This window comes from Berghia stephanieae, chromosome 3, assembly GCF_034508935.2.
Source record: "Berghia stephanieae isolate SIO BIC M18660-M18661 chromosome 3, UCSD_Bste_1.3, whole genome shotgun sequence".
NCBI classification, from domain to species: domain Eukaryota; kingdom Metazoa; phylum Mollusca; class Gastropoda; order Nudibranchia; family Aeolidiidae; genus Berghia; species Berghia stephanieae.
This window is the reverse complement of record NC_088362.1, coordinates 49,450,697-49,469,936: the sequence shown is the minus strand read 5'-3', so window position 1 is coordinate 49,469,936 and position 19,240 is coordinate 49,450,697. Positions and strand designations below refer to the sequence as shown.

At 34.6% G+C, this 19,240-nt stretch overlaps 2 protein-coding genes across 4 annotated transcripts in view; one reads left to right on the top strand and one right to left on the bottom strand.

Moving 5' to 3' along the window:
* Positions 1-1,020: 1,020 nt before the first annotated feature.
* Positions 1,021-15,407, bottom strand: LOC144967920 (sn-1-specific diacylglycerol lipase ABHD11-like). 2 transcript variants are annotated; one of them, XM_078905695.1, is made up of 7 exons: positions 15,271-15,407; positions 13,212-13,352; positions 11,998-12,145; positions 10,589-10,762; positions 4,625-4,795; positions 3,351-3,538; positions 1,021-1,949 (listed from the first exon to the last, which is right to left on the bottom strand). In XM_078905695.1, exons 2-7 carry the CDS (start codon positions 13,343-13,345, stop codon positions 1,799-1,801), a joined length of 966 nt encoding a protein of 321 aa, XP_078761821.1. In that variant the 5' UTR covers positions 13,346-13,352; positions 15,271-15,407; the 3' UTR covers positions 1,021-1,798. The 2 variants fall into 2 exon arrangements, with proteins under 2 accessions (XP_078761821.1, XP_078761819.1); XM_078905693.1 differs by lacking the exon at positions 15,271-15,407 and adding an exon at positions 15,054-15,219.
* Positions 15,291-19,240, top strand: part of LOC144967921 (intraflagellar transport protein 22 homolog) — a 17,898-nt gene continuing 13,948 nt past the window's right edge. For both annotated transcript variants that reach the window (XM_078905697.1, XM_078905696.1), the window contains exons 1-2: positions 15,291-15,432; positions 17,661-17,743. In XM_078905697.1, the coding sequence (XP_078761823.1) occupies positions 15,394-15,432; positions 17,661-17,743 (122 nt within the window). In that variant the 5' untranslated portion in view covers positions 15,291-15,393. The remainder of the gene's footprint in view (positions 15,433-17,660; positions 17,744-19,240) is intronic.

The following is a 19,240-nucleotide window of genomic DNA, read 5'->3' as shown; positions in this document are numbered from 1 at the left end:
CCCAAAACTAACTATACAATTGACTCTTTCACTCTCAGCCAGGACATCCGACTAGGGTCAGGACAAAACCAAGTAATTTCATTCCAAGACAAAGACAGAAAGCAAGCTGAAAAACAGATATACGGTAGGGGGATAGAAGACACAATAAGTACCTCCCTGCCCACCATGGGAGGTCAGAAACCCCACCCAGAATGCTGTGTCTCACAACGAAATATTTTTTTTTAAATAATAGGAAAATGGTTTGAAAACGTGGCAATACAAATAATATGTAATAATAATAATAGATCTTTATTGTCCATAAATATGGCACTTTGTCAGTTAGTTACACTCGCTATATCATTTTTTTGATACCTATATTCCACAAACATTTCTCTCTCTCTCTCTCTCTCTCTCTCTCTCTCTCTCTCTCTCTCTCTCTCTCTCTCTCTCTCTCTCTATCTTTCTTTCTCTCTCTCTCTCCCTCTCATTCTTCCATGCAGATGCATGCGCGTACACACACACAAACATAGACATTTAAAAATTATTTTATAAAATACAGGGGAGCACGGGCATAAAGGAGGAGCCAAGACAGAAAATAATCGTAGTTATTTATATCAATGTGTAGTTCTTGATTTCTTTGAAAAAAAATAATAGGGGAACAATGCAGCACATGCACTCACTCATTATAGCCATCATTCACTCTCTCTCTCTCTCTCTCTCTCTCTCCCTCTCTCTCTCTCTCTCTCTCTCTCTCTATCTCTCTCTCTCTCTCTCACACACACACACACATACAAACACACACATTCAAAAAGGTCATATTCCGCTAAAAAAAATAAGTCATAAGATGGATGTGAAAAATCCTGAATTTGGCCAGTATTGCTTTTTAAAAAATCTGTAAATAATCTGATGAAATCTGTTTAAGTGGCAAATTTACAAGAAATGTGCAGCGTATGTTCAGCTGTGGGTGCGGGTCAAAATTATTTTTCTTCTTCGTTCTCCCCCCCCCCCCCCCCCCCCCCCCCCCCCCCCCCCCTCCCCCCTAATAATGTATTCATGTTTGAATGTCTAGTCAGTGAAGGAGAGCCATTGTCTGCCTCAACTCTGTCAGGGGCCCATCATACAGTTTTGTCGACAGAGGTGTGGTACCAGGCCAAAAATTATCGCTTGCTGCTACATACTTTGAGCAGGTCTGGGGTGTATGGTGGGCATCTCCTCCTTCACCACAATCAGACATGCCCGTTTCTCCTATTTTGAAAATCTTGTGCATGTGGTGTCTTAGGCACTTTGGCCTTCAGACCTTTATTTTTTTTATTTGTGTGTACAATGCAGTCTATTTTAAAATATCAAGTTTTTACCAGGCTTGGAGTGTGATGCAACATTACTTTACTCAGTTCATTACATTCTTTAGGTCTACACAGTCCCTTCACACATTCAACTATTATCACCTGCTTTACTATCACTATCTATAACATAAATTTCATACTGGTTAATCATTGTTGTCAAACCCATGAACCAATCTCATCGCATTCATTATTATCAAAACTATTCAAAATCAGCATTCTTATTTTTTGGATGTAAAATATCAATAGGGCTGAACACAAATTGAAAATGCATATAAGAAAAATCTCTTAAGAGTCCTTTATATGTTCTGAATGTAAAATGAGCATTTGTCGAGTGCAATATCCACAAAACGTGCTCAAAGTGATTTACAAGTACATCAATTAATAATTGAACATTTTTAAACCCATATCAAACAAAAAATTTAAAAGGCAGAACTTCTAAAAATATGTGTATACAGTACAGGAAGTGATTATCATTGCTATTCCCTGCTATCTTGTGATTTGAGAAATTCCTGGACAATGTTGACGAATTCGACAGGCTTTTCAGCATGAACAAAGTGTCCAGCATCTGGAATTACCTCTATATGGGCTGTTGGAAATAAAGACTTGATAAGACCCTTGTCAGCTTGCCTATCAAGAGAGGAGACCAAAAAAAAAAAAAGTAAAAAAATGGGTATGCATTTATATGCAGGTTCAATCTGCTATGAAATCTTTAATTTATTCCCAAAGCAGACAGTATCAAACGAAAATATATAATAATAATAATAATAATAATAATAATAATAATAATAATAATAATAATAATAATAATAATAATAATAATAATAATAATAATAATAACAATAATAATAATAATAATAATAATAATAATATAATAATAATAATAATAATAATAATAATAATAATAATAATAATAATAATAATAATAATAATAATAATAATAATAATAATGATAACAGTAATAATAATAACAATGATGATGATGATAATGATAATGATAATAATAATGATAATAATAATAATAATAATAATAATAATAATAATAATAATAATAATAATAAATAATAATAATAATAATAATAATAATAATAATAATAATAATAATATAATAAATTAATAATAATAATAATAATAATAATAATAATAATAATATAATAATAATATAATAATAATAATAATAATAATAATAATAATAATAATAATAATAATAATAATAATAATAATAATAATAATAATAATAATAATAATATAATTAATGAGATAAAATAATAAAAGAAGAAGAAGAAGAAGAAGAAGAAGAAGAAGAAGAAGAAGAAGAAGAAGAAGAAGAAGAAGAAGAAGAAGAAGAAGAAGAAGAATCATCATCATCATCATCATCGCCGTCGTCATCGTCATCATCATCCACTGATACTTAAGAAAAAGGACATAACTCAAATTGACAATATAAGCCTACTTCAGACTTTCTAAAGTTATCTCAGAGACAAATATTTTTCATTGACCTTTATTTTATTTATTTGTGTGTACAATGCAGAAATCGATGTACAATTTTAAAATATCAAGTTTTTACCAGGCTTGGAGTGTGATGCAATGTTACTTTACTCAGTTCATTACATTCTTTAGGTCTACACAGTCCCTTCACACATTCAACTATTATCACCTGCTTTACTATCACTATCTATAACATAAATTTCATACTGGTTAATCATTGTTGTCAAACCCATGAAAAGCATTTGAAAATGTTTAAATGCAATTATAGAGGGGAAAAAAATCATTGTCTCACTAAAGACATTAAGCATGGTTTCATTTTCGATTGGTGTGAATTAATAGTGGATTATAGAGAGTGATTTTCAGTATAAGAGAACATTACATTTGCCTGATGAAAAACTTCAGGTTGAAAGCATATAAGGGCTCAAATTGCATAATCACAAAAATCTCACTAGCCATGAGTGAGAGAGGATGTTATGACATATTGACCTGCAATAGGCATTGAGTAAATTAAACATCTCATTGGGTCCAATTATAGATACTTACTTATAATGTTGTGAGTTCTCCCCGAACACAAAGAGGGTGGGTTTAGAAAAGGGCACAGTATCCAGCAAGGGAAACGCTGTGTAAACTCCAAATTTGTTTTCTAAAGCATCCAAATTGATCCTCCATTTTATCGTGCCATCTTCGAGTTGAATTAGATTGGTAAGAAGGAAAGACAGGATTGAACGATCCTAGAGAAGAGAAAAATTAGATCAAGCAATTCACTGCTGCTTAAAGTGTAACCCCATGAAAAACAATTCTCCCACATAAATCTTGTGGCATCCTCTTTCCCTCTCTATATATTTTCTTAAATTTTTATTTTTCTTAATTTTATTTCATAATGTATTATAAGTTTTTATTCATCTCTCTCTCATCATTCTTTGCATGTTGTGTCAGTTGCCTGATGAAGGCCAAATGCCGAAATGTCATGTTTTAATATTGTTTCACTTTATAGGCCATCTTTGCTCTTAATATTTCCATCACATTTTGACTGCATCAAATAGGCAGTCTCGCTCTCTCTCCTTCTCCTCTACTATAACACACACACAATTGTTATTTTTCTCACTCTTAATACAAATAAAAGTATTTTCCTCACATTATCATGCTTTAAGTTGGATACCTTCAAATCCTGCTCTCAGCACCACATAGTAGAGTCTTTGGAAAAGACTTGTATCTTACACCATACTCAATTGTGAAATGAGAATATGGCCATTATTAACAGCTTTGTCTATATATCTGAAAAATTGCAATATATTGGGTGTTATGTCTCTACCTACATGTAAAGTGTTGCTGTTGGCCAGGTATCCTTTGTGATGAGCACGTTTAGTGGATATTGCGATATATAAATGCTCATGTTTGTTTTGTTTTTCATTATTTTTATCATTATCAGTTCTTTTAAGAACTTTTATTCTCTATGTGGATTCCAAATAAATGTTAAATGACCCAGATTTTTTATTGAATTGATTTGTTTATATTTTTATACTTAAAAACCTCAGTCTTTCACAAATTGCAAATCATGAAACAACTTTTACTCAATTATCATCTAGTACCTGCCCCATGCCTGTGGGTAAACTTGAGGTTAAATGCATTAGACAAATATTATAGAGATAATGAGGGATGGAAAGAGAGAGAGAGAGAGAGAGAAGAAAATATTTGTACATATGTGATTGTGTCTGCATGGTGAGTTGTCTTCGTATGTGTGTGTGTGTGTGTGTATGTGGGGGCGGGTGTGGGTGTGTAAGAGCCAATTATTTGCCATTATTATTCAAAAAACTTACTGGAACATCGGATGTGAGCTGAATCTGCACAGCCCTCCTTGCTTTGACGAGGCCATCATTCTGAGGTATGCTGGCATTTTTCATAGCTTTGATGTATGTGTCAAGTTGGTTTAGTCCAGGACTATTTTCAGGACTAACGTCTGCCACAATGAGGCTAGAAATGTTGTCAAGCTATACAGAAAAAGTGAACAATGATGGTGTTATATAGTTTTAAATGATCAAACTATAGTCACTTTTCATCCTAGTTACCAATGTGTGAGAGCAGAATATTTCCATCTACTGATCACTTGATTTAAAAAGCAGGGAAAAATGTTTACCAGGTCTGTTCCATAAAGAACTTTCTTTTAGTTATATCTTAAAAACCACAAAATACAGCACCATCAAGTGTGGACCAAAGTCACCACTGTTATCCCAACATTTCTGCCACCAATACAGCCAGATGTCAAATGCGACCCCTAGATACCCTGTTAAAGTTCTTTTTAAGCGACCTTTATTTGACAAAACGACCTCTCCCTCTGATTCGAAATATTGTTCCCGAAGATGTTCCTTCACTTTAGGAAAAAAGAATAAGTCAATTGGTGCCAGATAATTCCCAGCTGCGTGAGTATAAAACTCCTGTCACCACTAGGGCTGTGTGCACAAGGGTTTTGCTCTGGTGAAAAATCATACATTCATCAAGGAGTTATATGTGCTCCTAATACGAGTTCTCAGTAGTCTTGAAAGAATATTTTGTATTGGTATGCATTTACAGTAGTATCTGTAGGACCAGTACACGATAAAATAATGCACTAGTGGTACATGCCCCTCAATGCACTCTGATTGCGACATACTTTTGCTAGATATCATTTATCTGACTGCAACCAAACTGTTGATCAAACCTTTTCATCTCTGAATCCCACAAAAAGACCCAGGTCTTGTCTCTTGTTACTATCCTGTCCATAAAATTATGATCTTTGCGATTGAAATGCAGAAGAAACCACCAAGAACACAAGTCATCCTTTGGTCTTTTTCCTTCACATTTTGCAAACTTCTTTGTTTTATAAAGTTTTATTATTATCATTAAAATAATGTAAATTAGGGCAAAGACACCAAGACTTATTTTGATAATAATTGCCGACTGTTTTTTTTCTCTTGTCATCCTCAACTGCTGCATTGATTCATCTCCTCCAATCCAATCCAATCCTAAACAGTTACAGCTGTATCTGATGAAGATTGACGTAACTAGGTGTGGTGGGGTGGCATTGACGGACTATCCTCATGCTGTCACTGGCCTCCCAGATCTCAATTCATCTACAACACATGTTCTCCATGCTTGAATACCCACGTACTTAAGTGATTGTTGAAGCATGATCTCCTATTACAGGGATTAGATCTTGGTGGATCTCCCCCCCCCCCCCCCCTCCCCTAAAAATACTTAATGTTTATTCTGATATATCTGGAAAACGATTCTGCCACGTAATTTGTGACTTCAATTTTAAGTGCCTTGAAAGTTTTATGAAAATGTCCTTAATGTTATTCTTTACATTTCTGCAATTTTTGATGTATGATTTGAGATTTGCAAATTTTGCAGAAATTTTTTTTTTATGGAACATACCTCATAGCAGTTTCATTGGTTACCAACAATACTAAAATACCCCTGTCAAACCCATAGCCACAATGTGTCAAGTGTGCACTGATGTAATTGAGAGGATGAAAGAAAGAATTTAAAGGATAAAGACAAATAAAGAAAGTGGTAATGTGGTGGACGTGATAAGCAGAAATTTTTAGATGTTCTAAACAAAATTTCTTGTGACAGTGGCTCAGCAGCACGTTGTCTTGTCTTGTCACAAAAGTCCAGCAATGAGTACCAGGCAGTGACAGATATTGTAATAGTCTTGGTATAAATAGGATACCAAACAGGTAATGAGTACTGTACTAAATGGAAATATACTGCAAAGTGCATTAAGCACAGTATAATCGTTGATACGCACTATAGAAATTTCTGATTTTTGGGAATAAAATTAGCGGAAGGGTAGCATCCCTTGATTGGACGTCACCGGCCGAGACATGCCCTTACAACGTCAACATGGTTTTGTGCATACATCTCTCTACAACTACTACTGCTACTTCTCGTACTTATTCTATTCTACTACTTCTTCCAATATTACAATTCTAATATGTCTTTTACAGAGGTGCCTACCCTAACATACTCCAAAGAGGAATCTCAAAGCTGAAAAAGAGGAATTTGATACCAAAAAGAGGAATCCACTTACCGCGAATATTCTTTCATCTTTCGAGTTTCTCAGAACTAAGGTTGGTTTTTATTCCACTGCCAGTCAGTCAGTCATCTTTAAATATCTTGCATTCTAATCATATCCGTTGGTATTCCACTTCCAGTCATAATTTTTAACAATCTTACAAATATATTCAGTCACACGTATCATAAAACAATATATTATAAAAAAACAAGCCTATTTACACTATGTACAATATTATGTTCCTGACAAATTAATCAGAGGGTTGCAGGCTCTTAGAGTAAGCACTTTTGGCCTTCCTTTTAAGAGCAGAGGAGAAAGTATGTTGGTAACAGGCCCGAGCTCTTGATGCCATGTGTACCTTCTGTACAATAAGAGAGCTCAAGGTCTGGGTGGAGAGAGAAGAACGGAAATCAGTTTTATTCTTCCTAACCAAACTGAAGACTCTCTCTGTGTCTGCATTTGAATGGGTTAAGCAACACAACCCCTTCACAACCACTCTACTAAGGCAAGGAAATTTCTGTATATTGTCCATGGTCCTAATCTGGCTGATTTTATGCCACTGCTCATCTATCCTCTCTTCTGAAAGAATTTCGTTGGACAGTGGCTCTGCCTGAAACTTTGCAAATTCCAAGTGGAGATTTTGGACATTCTCATCTGGGATAAGACAGGGAAATCTCTTGATGAAATACTCCACCATGGAATATCTGTTTGAGAGCCTCCTGCTTACATCCAGAACAGAAGCATTCATGAGAAATTTGTCCTGCAGAGGAAATTTACTAATAATGTATCTAAGGGCAGTGATAAAAAAGTTCTTCACTTCTTTAACAAAGCAGTCCTCTTGTTGACCTGAGAAAGAGGGATCTAGCTTTTGAGCTTTTGTTGGAGCTTTTAAAATAAATCTCTTGTGGCTGAACCTAATATCAAATCTTTCCTGGTCAATTGATTTTTTTTGTCGCTCACGTCAATATCAAAAATGGTGTTTGAATTATGGACAGCAGACCCTCGGATGAACCTCACAACCAAATCGGTAATAAGCTCATCTAATCTCCCCATGAGGCGATGAATTTGGGGTGATTCCTTTTGCAACATAAGATTTGCAGAGGTGAAAATTGTGAGATTTTCAAGCAGAAAATGGCAATATAACTTAGAACTACTGCTTGCAAAGAATTTATTAACCCTAACAAGTGAGTGTGTTGTGAGGTTTCCTTGTCCTTGGATCCTAAGGCATCCAGTTCGGATTTGAAGAATCCTTTTAGGGGCTCCCATTGTTCAAGCATGCGCTCTATGCAGGCCTGCAGGGAAAGCCATCTTGTGGCACCATGCTTAATGATGGCATGGAGAGATGTACCGCACTGTTGTTGGAAAAAGATGAATTCCTTTTTCCTTTTGCTGCTTTTATCTAAATAAAAATATATATCCACTAATTGTTCTTCCACATCTATTGAAAGTTCTTTGGTTGTTGTTTTGGCAGCAATATGTAGGAGGTGACATGGACAGCCATTTATATACACGTCTGGGTTCTCCCTGTGAATGAAAGCACTCACACCTTTGTTGCTTCCTGTCATGACACTTGCATTGTCATATGCAAATGCCAAACAATTTCTCCACTTTATCCCATTTTCTTGCAATGCAGAGTCTAACACTTTGAATATATTTTCTCCAGTAGAGGCACCATCACAAGTTTTCAGAGAAAACATATCAGTGATTACTTTTCCCTCCTCCTCATCAAAAGTCCTTACCACAATTGGATAAATTTGTCCCTCACCTCCATCATTACTTCCATCCGTTGAAATACTAAATGGCTGAGACTTCATTTTGCTGACAATGTCATTCGATATTTCATTTGCCATACAATTATTGATGGCTGTTGCCTTTGTTCTTCCGCATGAAAATTTTCTGGCGATCTCTGAGTCTGGGAACATGGCTTTGAACAAAGCCCCAGCATGATCAGATGCAGCAATTGGTAAGTTGTGCTCAACTAAAAATTTATTCCACAGCATCTCTGCATTTATCACTTTGTCATCGAGTGGGTTTGGGGTAAGAGTAAAATATGAAGACACAGAGTTCATTTTGGATTTTAATCTGTCATTATCCTGATGTTTCTTTGTTTTCACATGCCTATCGATATCGCTTGATCCACCCGATTTGATAGTGAAATCTGTCTCACAAATAACACAACGAGCATGATAATCCCCAAGTTTAGATTTCACGATAGAAGCCCAGGTCGATGTATATTCTGGCCTAAACTTTTGCTCAACTTTAGGTTTTTTCGCTGGCGGTGCCATTTTTCAAATGTTATCTAGATCCAGATCTAGCTGAATTTACCACTATTCAGTTTAGCTTAGTATCTATACTATAACAATAGTTATTTGAAGTAGAGATCTAAAACAATCGGAGTTAGAGATAGTAGATAGATAGACTGACTGTCTAGTCTAACGAAATCAATCACTCTGCAGCACAAGTCCAAATGTGACACGTTCCGTAAGAATGAAATCTGAAAAGCACTTTATAACTCTTAATTCAAGTATAAATCAGTCACTGAATAAACCACAGCACGAGAATCCAAATTAAACAGAATAGGAGAAGCGCGAGGATGTCTTTTACTGCAACAAGAAAGAATGCATGAATGATTGACCGACGCTAATAGGCAACTGGCGCTAAATGACCGATTGACCAACGCGGGTGTCGAAGGCTAGGTTGGGCGACTTGATACTTTACTTGGATCAACTCGTGAAGACTGAAATTTTAGAATCGATACCTTAAAAGGCTGTGACTTTGTTTGCGTCGGATTCATGTCTCTAGGTAATCGTACTCGTAGGCCAAGAGAATCGGATATCAAGACAATGTGTCTAAAGTCACCCTTCACCGTTCACATAAATTTTCGTTAACTATCGGTCCGGTCGAAAAAAAAAAGCGGAATTTGAAGCAGGATCGCGGGATCGCGGAATGAAAGGCAATTTCGCGGGATGATTCCGCGGATCACGGGATGATTCCGCGGATTGCGGGATGATAGGCACCTCTGCTTTTATCTTCCATTATACATAAAAAATGCCAATAAGGAGTCGGCGAAGGGAGAAGTTGTAAAAACGAAGGTGCTCTAACCAAACTTTTGCACGGTATAGACCACAATATTTAAAAACTTATAACTTTCAACTGAGAATATTTTTCCTTTGGATAAGGAGATTTCACTAATTATGAAAAAGAATTAAAGAATTGAAAATAATATCAAGCTTTAAAATATAATGTTATTGGGGTGAGAGAAAAAAATGTTGAGAATAAAAAACACTGTTCGATAAGACTTAAAGATCGCTGAGAAACTATTTAACTAACCGCGCTGTTTCACCGGAAGCGAGGACGAGAGATGCATGCGCAAAACAATGTTGACATTCTCTCTGTAATAACTTCTCCGCCGGTGACGTCCAATCAAGGGACGCTACTCTTCTGCTAATCTCATTCCCTATAACCATGATCATAATTTGAACCCCAATGCTGTATGACTTAAATAAATCATCTTTTTGTTAACTTAAAATTTTCATATATTCAGAATGGTAAAGAGACTAGTATAACAGAAATTACGTTTGCACATAACTATAATGACACATCACATTGTAAGCTTAAAATAGTTACTTATCAGAACATTACTATTTCCAATTTGAAAAAGCAAGAAATATATGTGAAGACAAGGATCGAATGGTGGTTACATTTTTGTTCTACTTTTTACCCTTACATTTTCCAAAGCATAGGTCATGGCAGTTTTACCACCCAAACTGTGTCCTAGGATCGAAGGCTTATCCAGATTTAGTTCATTTACCAAATCACGTAGATCTTGAGCCATGCACAAGAAATCAAATTCATCAGTGTGTCCACTACTTCCATGATTACGGGCATCAAAAGTCACTACCTGCATGGTAAGAAAAATAATCACATGTTGGGGATGTGATAATAATAATAATAATAATAATAATAATAATAATAATAATAATAATAATAATAATAATAATAATAATAATAATAATAATAACAAAAATTATTATTAATAATAATAATATAATAATAATAATAATAATAATAATAATAATAATAATAATAATAATAATAATAAATAATAATAATAATAATAATATATTAATAGATAATAATAATAATGGTGGTGCTGATGATGATGATGATGATGATGATGATGATGATGATGATGATGATGATGATGATGATGATAATGATCCTAATGCTGATGATGATCATGATGATATCATCATCATCATTATTGTTACTATTATTATTATTATTATTATTATTTATTATTATTATTATTATTATTATTATTATTATTATTATTTATTATTATTATTATTATTTTATTATTATTATTTTATTATTTATTATTATTATTATTATTATTATATTATTATTATTATTATTATTATTATTATATTTCATAATTATCATCATCATTATAGGTGATATTCCCATTATGATGAAGGGTAAAAAGTTGTTGAGTACATAATGTTCGAGCACCAAGCTGAACTGGAACAGTATCATATCCATTCAAAGCATGTTCCAGTTGTGTTCTGGTTAGACTTTTATACTTTTTTTGTCATCAAAATTAAGAATGATGATTTTCTATGTTTTGTTGCTAAAGAATTTGACAATGAATTTATGATAAAATCTAAAATGCAATTTTATATAATATATAAGAAATATAAGACAAGAAAATCGGATTATTTGGGATAATTTTCTCTTTTATTTTCTTTCTGTTTTCAGATTCTTATCATAATTTAAAGCACTGATAGTATAGTATAGTATAGTATAGTACAGTATAGTATAGTATAGTATAGTATAGTATAGTATAGTATAGTATAGTTTAGTAGAATTGTATAGTATAGCATAGTATAGTGTAGTAGTATAGAGTGTCCAGCGAATTAGGCTTCCAGTGCCTTTGCTGATCTAGGGTATGGGTAATTCTTTCCAGTTATCTCAGTTTGATGGAGGGCTCAACGAAGCTGAATCTGTAGTTTAGACAGAGGCTGTCAAATTGCATCTTGAAGGTCTGGAGCTTCCGCAACTGAGATTGGAAGGTTGTTCCATCAATCAATTACTCTCTGATTAAATTTTTGACGAGCCAGGATAAATACAAACCTTCCTTCCTGATGATGATATATGCTTTGAAACACTATGGAGGTTTCCCTTAGAGCCAAAAAGACCATGCAGGAATACTAGAGGGGCCTGTTTGGGATCTGAACTTTCACCGTTGGTGGGATATAGACTGTAGGAAAGCTCAACATCCCTGAAGAAAATTAAAATTACATTGTCAAGAAGTAGCATCATAGTGGAAACCAAAGCAATTACAGTGGAATCCCAATAAAGCCAATACCACTGGATGAGACAGATCGGCCGACTACTTTAAGCAAGGTTAACTTTATCCATTATCAATGGAACTCACTTAGTAAAGATAAAGAACAGAAAATTTGGGACCAACAAGAAGTGTTGACTTTAAGCAGAAGGTAACTTTAAGGGTGTTGACTTTTTGTGGATTCCATTGTAAACTCATCATCATTGCCTTTTTCAACCTGGGTCAGGGTATAGGCCACAGACAAACAGGTTCCATCCTTCTCTATCCTGAGCTAACTTTTTTATCTCATTCCATGCATTGTAAACTAGTGATGACATTTTAGAGTGAACCTCAAATGCATTACCAAGAAGGAAGAAAAAAAGCGTAGGAATCGATAGTCCTATTATTTGTTTGTTTCTTGTTTGTTTGAAACCATATTTTATATTCAACCATCATGTTAATTTACAAGGATTACAAAGTGGTGCAGATCTTCAAGAGGATTAGTTGGGACGTCTTTCTTTATACTCTTGTAGCTTGTCCTGTTTACTTCTGTCATGCCAAGCATTATTGAACACTTTGAAGAGAAGGATATTTATTTTCAGCAAGATGAGTCACTCAGATATTGCAATTGTGATGTCAGATTCCTCCTTGATGAGATCTTGTCAAACAGGTGGATTGGACAGAGGGGTTTTGTTGAATATTCTTCATGTTCACCAGACATCACACCACAAGACTTCCTTATATGTACTTAATGAAACTTATAACATTCACTGAATTGAGAGCAAACACTGAATGTAAATTCAAGCAAAAATGAAGGGAATTGATTCATATTGTTATTCATTCCATCGCTTCTCAGTACCGACTGTATCTGACCCAGAACGGACATCATTTGTAAATAGGTAGTGACAAAACAATAGATTTATACTTGTAAATTCTGTTACATGTTGAAAATTAAACAAATGATAATAAACACCAGGTTTAAAGTGTTTATATATCTTTTTGAAAAATTCAAAATACTTACGTTGACTTTATGGATTCAGATGAGGAAATAAACCGTGGCATTGTACAGCGATTGGATCTGATAACTGCTTTCCAAACTGAAGACTTCAACCATTGAGGCTTTGAAATTATGGTGAGGGCCTGGGTGACCTTCATAGTTTTCCTGTCACCGAAAAAAAAAAAGATGATCCAAATTGTGTTTCATGATGGTAGCATCACATGAGATTGTTGTTTAGGTTAAAAAATGTTCTTTCTTCTTCTGGGTTCTCTAAACAGCATCATCCAATATGTGACCCATTGTCTCAAAACGGTATTATTTCGGAACGAACCAAATGCTTAAAAGCCGAATTAAATGTTAAACTGGTCAAAAATATAAATTATTGGACTAAGCACAGAGAGAGACAGAGAGAGAGGGAGAGAGAGAGAGGAGCAGGAGGACCATAGGCTTTCCCTCTCATAGCTTGTTACAGGAATACCGTAATATAATATGGAGTACGATGAAGATGGTGAATGGTGTCATAGGGGAATGGTGAAAGTGAAAGATTGTAACGAAAATATTAGGAAGGTTGTTGTGATGATGATGATGATGATGATGATGATGATGATGATGATGATGATGATGATGATGATGATGGTGTTGTTGTTGATACCATTTTTTTTTTTTTACGAGTGTGCATCTTGTGTGAGTGTGTCGATGTCAATATTGTATTGTTATAAATGTGTAACCAAATGACAAATTGCCACTTTTTTGGGGACAATAAAGATATACTATTATTATTATTATTATTATTATTATTATTATTATTATTATTATTATTATTATTATTAAAACAATGCATGCAGAGCCCTCTTTAGACATGGAGAGAAAATTATAAACTGGTGGTGGAGGAAGGCGGGTGGAGGGGGGGGGGGGGCGATCTACAAACAACCGAGGTGTTGGGTGCAAGGGAAACCATGATACGAGATCAAAAAAGAAAAAGCCGCCGACAATTGAAAACACACTTTACTCAGGAGGCCAAAATCACGGTCTATCTTGCCAAAATTGAATTTAAAAAAGAAGAGTACAAAAATAAATTTCGTATGGGGGGAGGGGAGGGGTATGGATAAAAATGTTAGCTACCAGGCCTAAAAACAAACAAACCAATATATAAAAAAAAAACAAACAACCAAAAGTAAAACTAAAACCCAAAAAAATCCACAACATGAAGAAGCAGTTCTATAAATGAATACACGGTTAACCTAGCAAAAATCTAAAAATATTGTTTTTTAAAAAATTTAATTAAATTTTGTGTGGGCGACCGGCCGATAACTTGCAATCTCTTTTCTGGCATTTTTTTGGTGGGGAGGGGGGGGGCGTGATTATAAATAGCCAAAAACAAATTAAAATAATAAAAGCAAGAACAGCAACAAAAACAAGCAGGCAAGCAATAAACAAAAGAAGAAAAAACTCGCCTCTGCCTCTTCAACATAAAGAAACAGTTCTATAAACGAAAATACAGTTTTACGCCGGGAGACCAAAATAAAAAACAAAACAAAATAGGCTAGGACTGCTTTGTATTATATCTACCTTTCAATACTTCACAAATCAAAATGGTGGCCGAGAATGAGAATCAAAACAATGGTCAATTAGGAAATTTTAAACTTTCATAAAGCTATCAAGGTTTGTTCCATAGTTTTTAAAATGCTGCTATATGATGACAAATAAAGACACCTAACAAAAGGTCCACGGTGAAAATACAAATTGAAAGAAATAGAACAAGGAGAAAGGCGCTTTTGGAAGGCCTCCCTCACTCATACTTGGCGGGCATAAACAAACGTTTATTTGTTGTTATTCTTGAATATATCTTTAGCTTTTACTGTATACCTTTGATTTTAACCTATGCGTCGCTGTTTCTTTCTACGCACTATGTCTTAAGCTGCTTGAAATTGCTGTCAGCTGTTGATAGCTATTGACATTGACCTGTGAAGACTGAAGGCTGAAGGGTCTATTGTTGACTAGGTTGTTGACATTCATTTTGTACTTTCGCTTTTGTTTCATTTAAGATCACTCTACCGAAACGAGCGTGTCTAATCACAGTTACCTCCCATATCTCTTTACACATTCCGTTTTCGTTGCCAGTGTAAACTAGCCGAGGGTTTTCTCTTCAAAAAAGAATCCCACTCTACATTTATTTGTGTGGATATTTTTGTTATTGTGATTCCAGATGTCAAAAGCTAAAGTAGTAGTGGTTGGCCCTCGACAGGTAATGACCAGTGGTCTCCACCTCCTCAAATGTTCAACATAGATTGACTATTTTCTACGAAGTGGTTATTCAGAGTCGACTCTGGATAACTGTAGGCAGTTATTCAGAGTCGACTCTGGATAACTGTAGGCAGTTATTCAGAGTCGACTCTGGATAACTGTAGATGGTTATTCAGAGTCGACCCTGGATAACAATGTGTACATATATTTAGAGCCGAGTTCTTGCGAGATGAGTTTCTTTCATTTTACTACGGTTATTTTGTGACTTTGGCAATTTTAGTGCCAAATTCTTAAAACTTGGCGATTTTTCAACTTCAGTCGCTTATATGATAAATAAGAATCTTTAATCAATTGCAAAACATATTCCATCAACAAAGCAAATTTAAATTAGCTTATAAACAATCATTTCTTAAATCGATCAGCCTAACTTATTATCTCTCTATTACCAAATGATATCTATAAATAATATGAAGATAGAAGGGTGGCAGAGAGAGAGAGAGAAGAGAGAGAGAGAGAGAGAGAGAGAGAGAGAGAGAGAGAGAGAGAGAGAGAGAGAGAGAATTAATGAATTGATTTTTTTTTTAGATTGTTTTATAATTAGACACAAGTTGTAATGAATTCTATTAACAAACTCAGAACAATCAAACAAAACAAAACTTAAAAAGGAAGAAGAAAAAAAAAAAGACACGCTTATAAACCCTATAAAATCGTCAAATGAATGTATTATCATGTTACAGCAAAAAAGTACACAATATTTACACCCATTTGCTCCATCCCCTTCCCTTTCGATCATCTTCTCATTCATGGCCACCATGTGTCTTATGCTGCCTTTGACATTTGGCGCCAGCGTGTCTAGACTAACGTCATAAATAAAGGAGTGTCACCAAAATTCATGCAACTGAGCAGAGGTGTCAAAAAATGATAGAAGGCATATTATTGTTTTTTTTTCCCCCTGATCTACCACTGAGCAGAAAATGTTTGACATGATAAAAAACAACGGAACATTTATGAACAAATCCTAAAATCCCAGAAATCCGCGGAAGATTATATCACTGCCCCCACTATATTTAAATTTTTTTTTTATTTTTTTTTTTTTTTTGTTTGTTGTTGTTGCAAAATCTCGATAATTTCCAAAAAATTGCAAATTTTGCGGCCGCAATGCAAATCACCGATGCAAAAAACTGCCATGACAGAAGAGACAAGAAAATACCAAAAAGTAAAACGATTTTTTCCCGTAGGGTTAAACAGAGGTGGGAGAGAAGAAAAAAAACCCCAGAAAAACCGTGTGTGGTTGGTTAACCCCTAATGGTAAGTTATCATCACTCATTAAACTGTCAACAGTTATATACTTCAGAGTCGACTCCCCGACTCTGAATAACCGTAGACAGTTATTCAGAGTCGACTCTGAATAACCGTAGACAGTTATTCAGAGTCGACTCTGAATAACCGCAGCCATTTTCTATGGCCTATTGAATTAGATATTATCTTATTCTTATCACCGAGTTTAGGTTTAGATTTAGACTTCTCTATCTTAGGTACATTGGTAAACAATTCAAATTGGGTTGAGTCAATGACACCTATGCCTATATCCTATATCATTATGAAGTGCTTTTCAACAAAAATATTGAAATTCAGATCAGCATAAGTAAAGTTGTTTTTTTTTTTTTTTGTTTTTTTTGTTGTGTGTTTTGTTTTGTTTTGTTTTTTTTGGTTTAAAGTAAGGTTGAAAAATGTCCTTTTAAAATTTCCGTTTGTTATTTACTGACGGACTTTGTGACCTGAAAGTGTTGCATTTCCGGTAGTTACCACCGTATGGATTTCAAAACTGGTCTACAATGGCCGCTAGGATTTGAGTAAGGATTTTGCTGGATTATATATCTATCAGATGGTTCATGGAAGGGAGAGGTTATTTTCCTCCCCCATGACAGTGATGAAATTTGAAATTCTAATATGTCAATTTAAGATTCTATATACTTACTCTCCTCAATAAATCATAAGCAGATGGTTAATTAATGCCAGGTCTGACATTTTTACTAGAAATTACATAATTACATTTTTGGCATCTAAAAAAGGCTAGCGTCTAAAAAAAACCACTTCAGACTTCAATACCGTTTTGAGATAATGGGTCATATACTGGATTGAGTGAATGGGTCACATTTATCAATTTTTAAAAATCTTTTGCAGTAATATCATGAATCATATCATTAGTCCAATTTCATGTTTCAACAGTCAGGCAAGACTGTGTTGTGCAACTTCTTGGCTGATGCCACGGAATCTTCTGGAGGAGACTATCATCCGACACAGGGAGTCAGGTTTGTTGAGAGTTCATGAGCTTCATTTTACTCTTTTCTTTTCTTTCACACACATGCACACACTACACAATTTTACTTAGGCATGCATCGCCCTGCTGATAAACAGAGAGACTCCACTTTCTGGTCCTAGGGTGGAGTTTCTTATTATGCCCATTGACAGCCTCTTGTCCAATGCAGGATGTATATGAACTTTAAGAGTTGAGGAAGGAGCATTAAATGGTATGAGAGAGAGAGAGAGTGTGAGAAAGATATATATATATATATATATAGTATATGAGCCAAGGTCAAAAGGTGCCCGTCTGATACCAGTGTTAAGAAAATTTGATTTTTACTTAATTATGGGCTGTTTTCATTGGGTTAATGCTTGTAATCAATTGATAATATGAAGAAGAGATAAAATGAGATAGCTCAACATATTCTGTTGAACAGAATATGAAATAAACAACTTGAAAGTCAAATTTGAATGCAGTTTGGCATGTGCTTAAAACGAGGTCAACGCATCACCTTTATAGAAAGCATGTAGAAATTAAATGTGATGTTTTAGCTCACATGATTGAAATTTGCTAATAGTATAAAGTCAAAATTTACTTTTAAACGCAATTGCAGTATATTACATATCTGATTAAGTTTCATATAGAGTTCTTAAAAAGTTGGTATTGCTTGTGACCTTTGGTGTCATCAAACACAGCACAATACTAAGACTCGACACGGAACTTTAAAGCTCATATTTAATGGTTATAAAATGTTTTATTATGAGTAAAAAGCACAGATTTTCCTTCTGAACTCAAATCTTGGAGTAAATGTATTCCGTTTTGCTGATATTGAGGTTTATTGGTTTTGGTGTCATTTGTCACAAGCAACACGGCATGCGTGAACACGTGGAAGTTTTTTTCGTTAAATGGCGATTCGCAATTTTGATCCACCCTTCTTACCAGCCTTTGAAGTGCAGCACTTTCAGTTGCCTTTCCAGCGTGGCTCCATGCAGAAAAGGTAAGTTGAACATTGGTGTCATCGCTATTTTACATTGTCACAAGCAACACTTGATATTGGATATTACAAAGTGCCACTAACAAATTATGTTTTCATCTGTTATTCTATTTACAAATATGATATTATGACATCTCATCTGAGACTGTGATTTTGACACAATTAATCATTTCCTTGTAATTCTAATTTTTTTATGTTTCAGGGTTGTATGAATCAAGAAAAAGACAAAACTCAAGCTTTTCACGAATCCAGATAAATAGAAGGGTTGTCAAGAAATTTGATTTGTTTTACTATTAACACACTAAATTACTACAAACAAGCAGATTTGAGCAGTAGGGTGATGTTATCGTCTGGTTACATGAATTCATTACCATAGCTGATATTTATCTAGAGTTTGTGTGACTTCTGGTACTTTTTGTGACCATTGGTGTCATTGGTTAAAATGTCACAGTTGACACTTAAGTTTGAAGTTTCTAATGTATTTCTGTTATCATGTTCTTCAAAGCTGGA

Bases quoted from the DNA above. Each gene is read 5' to 3' on its own strand.
- LOC144967920 (XM_078905695.1), bottom strand. From the start codon at position 13,345: ATGAAGGTCACCCAGGCCCTCACCATAATTTCAAAGCCTCAATGGTTG. The intron at 12,146-13,211 runs GTAAGTATTTTG...AATTTTCTTCAG, and splicing joins TCTGAATCCATAAAGTCAAC to GGATGTTGAGCTTTCCTACA. The intron at 1,950-3,350 runs GTAAGTATCTAT...CTCTCTTGATAG, and splicing joins GAGAACTCACAACATTATAA to GCAAGCTGACAAGGGTCTTA.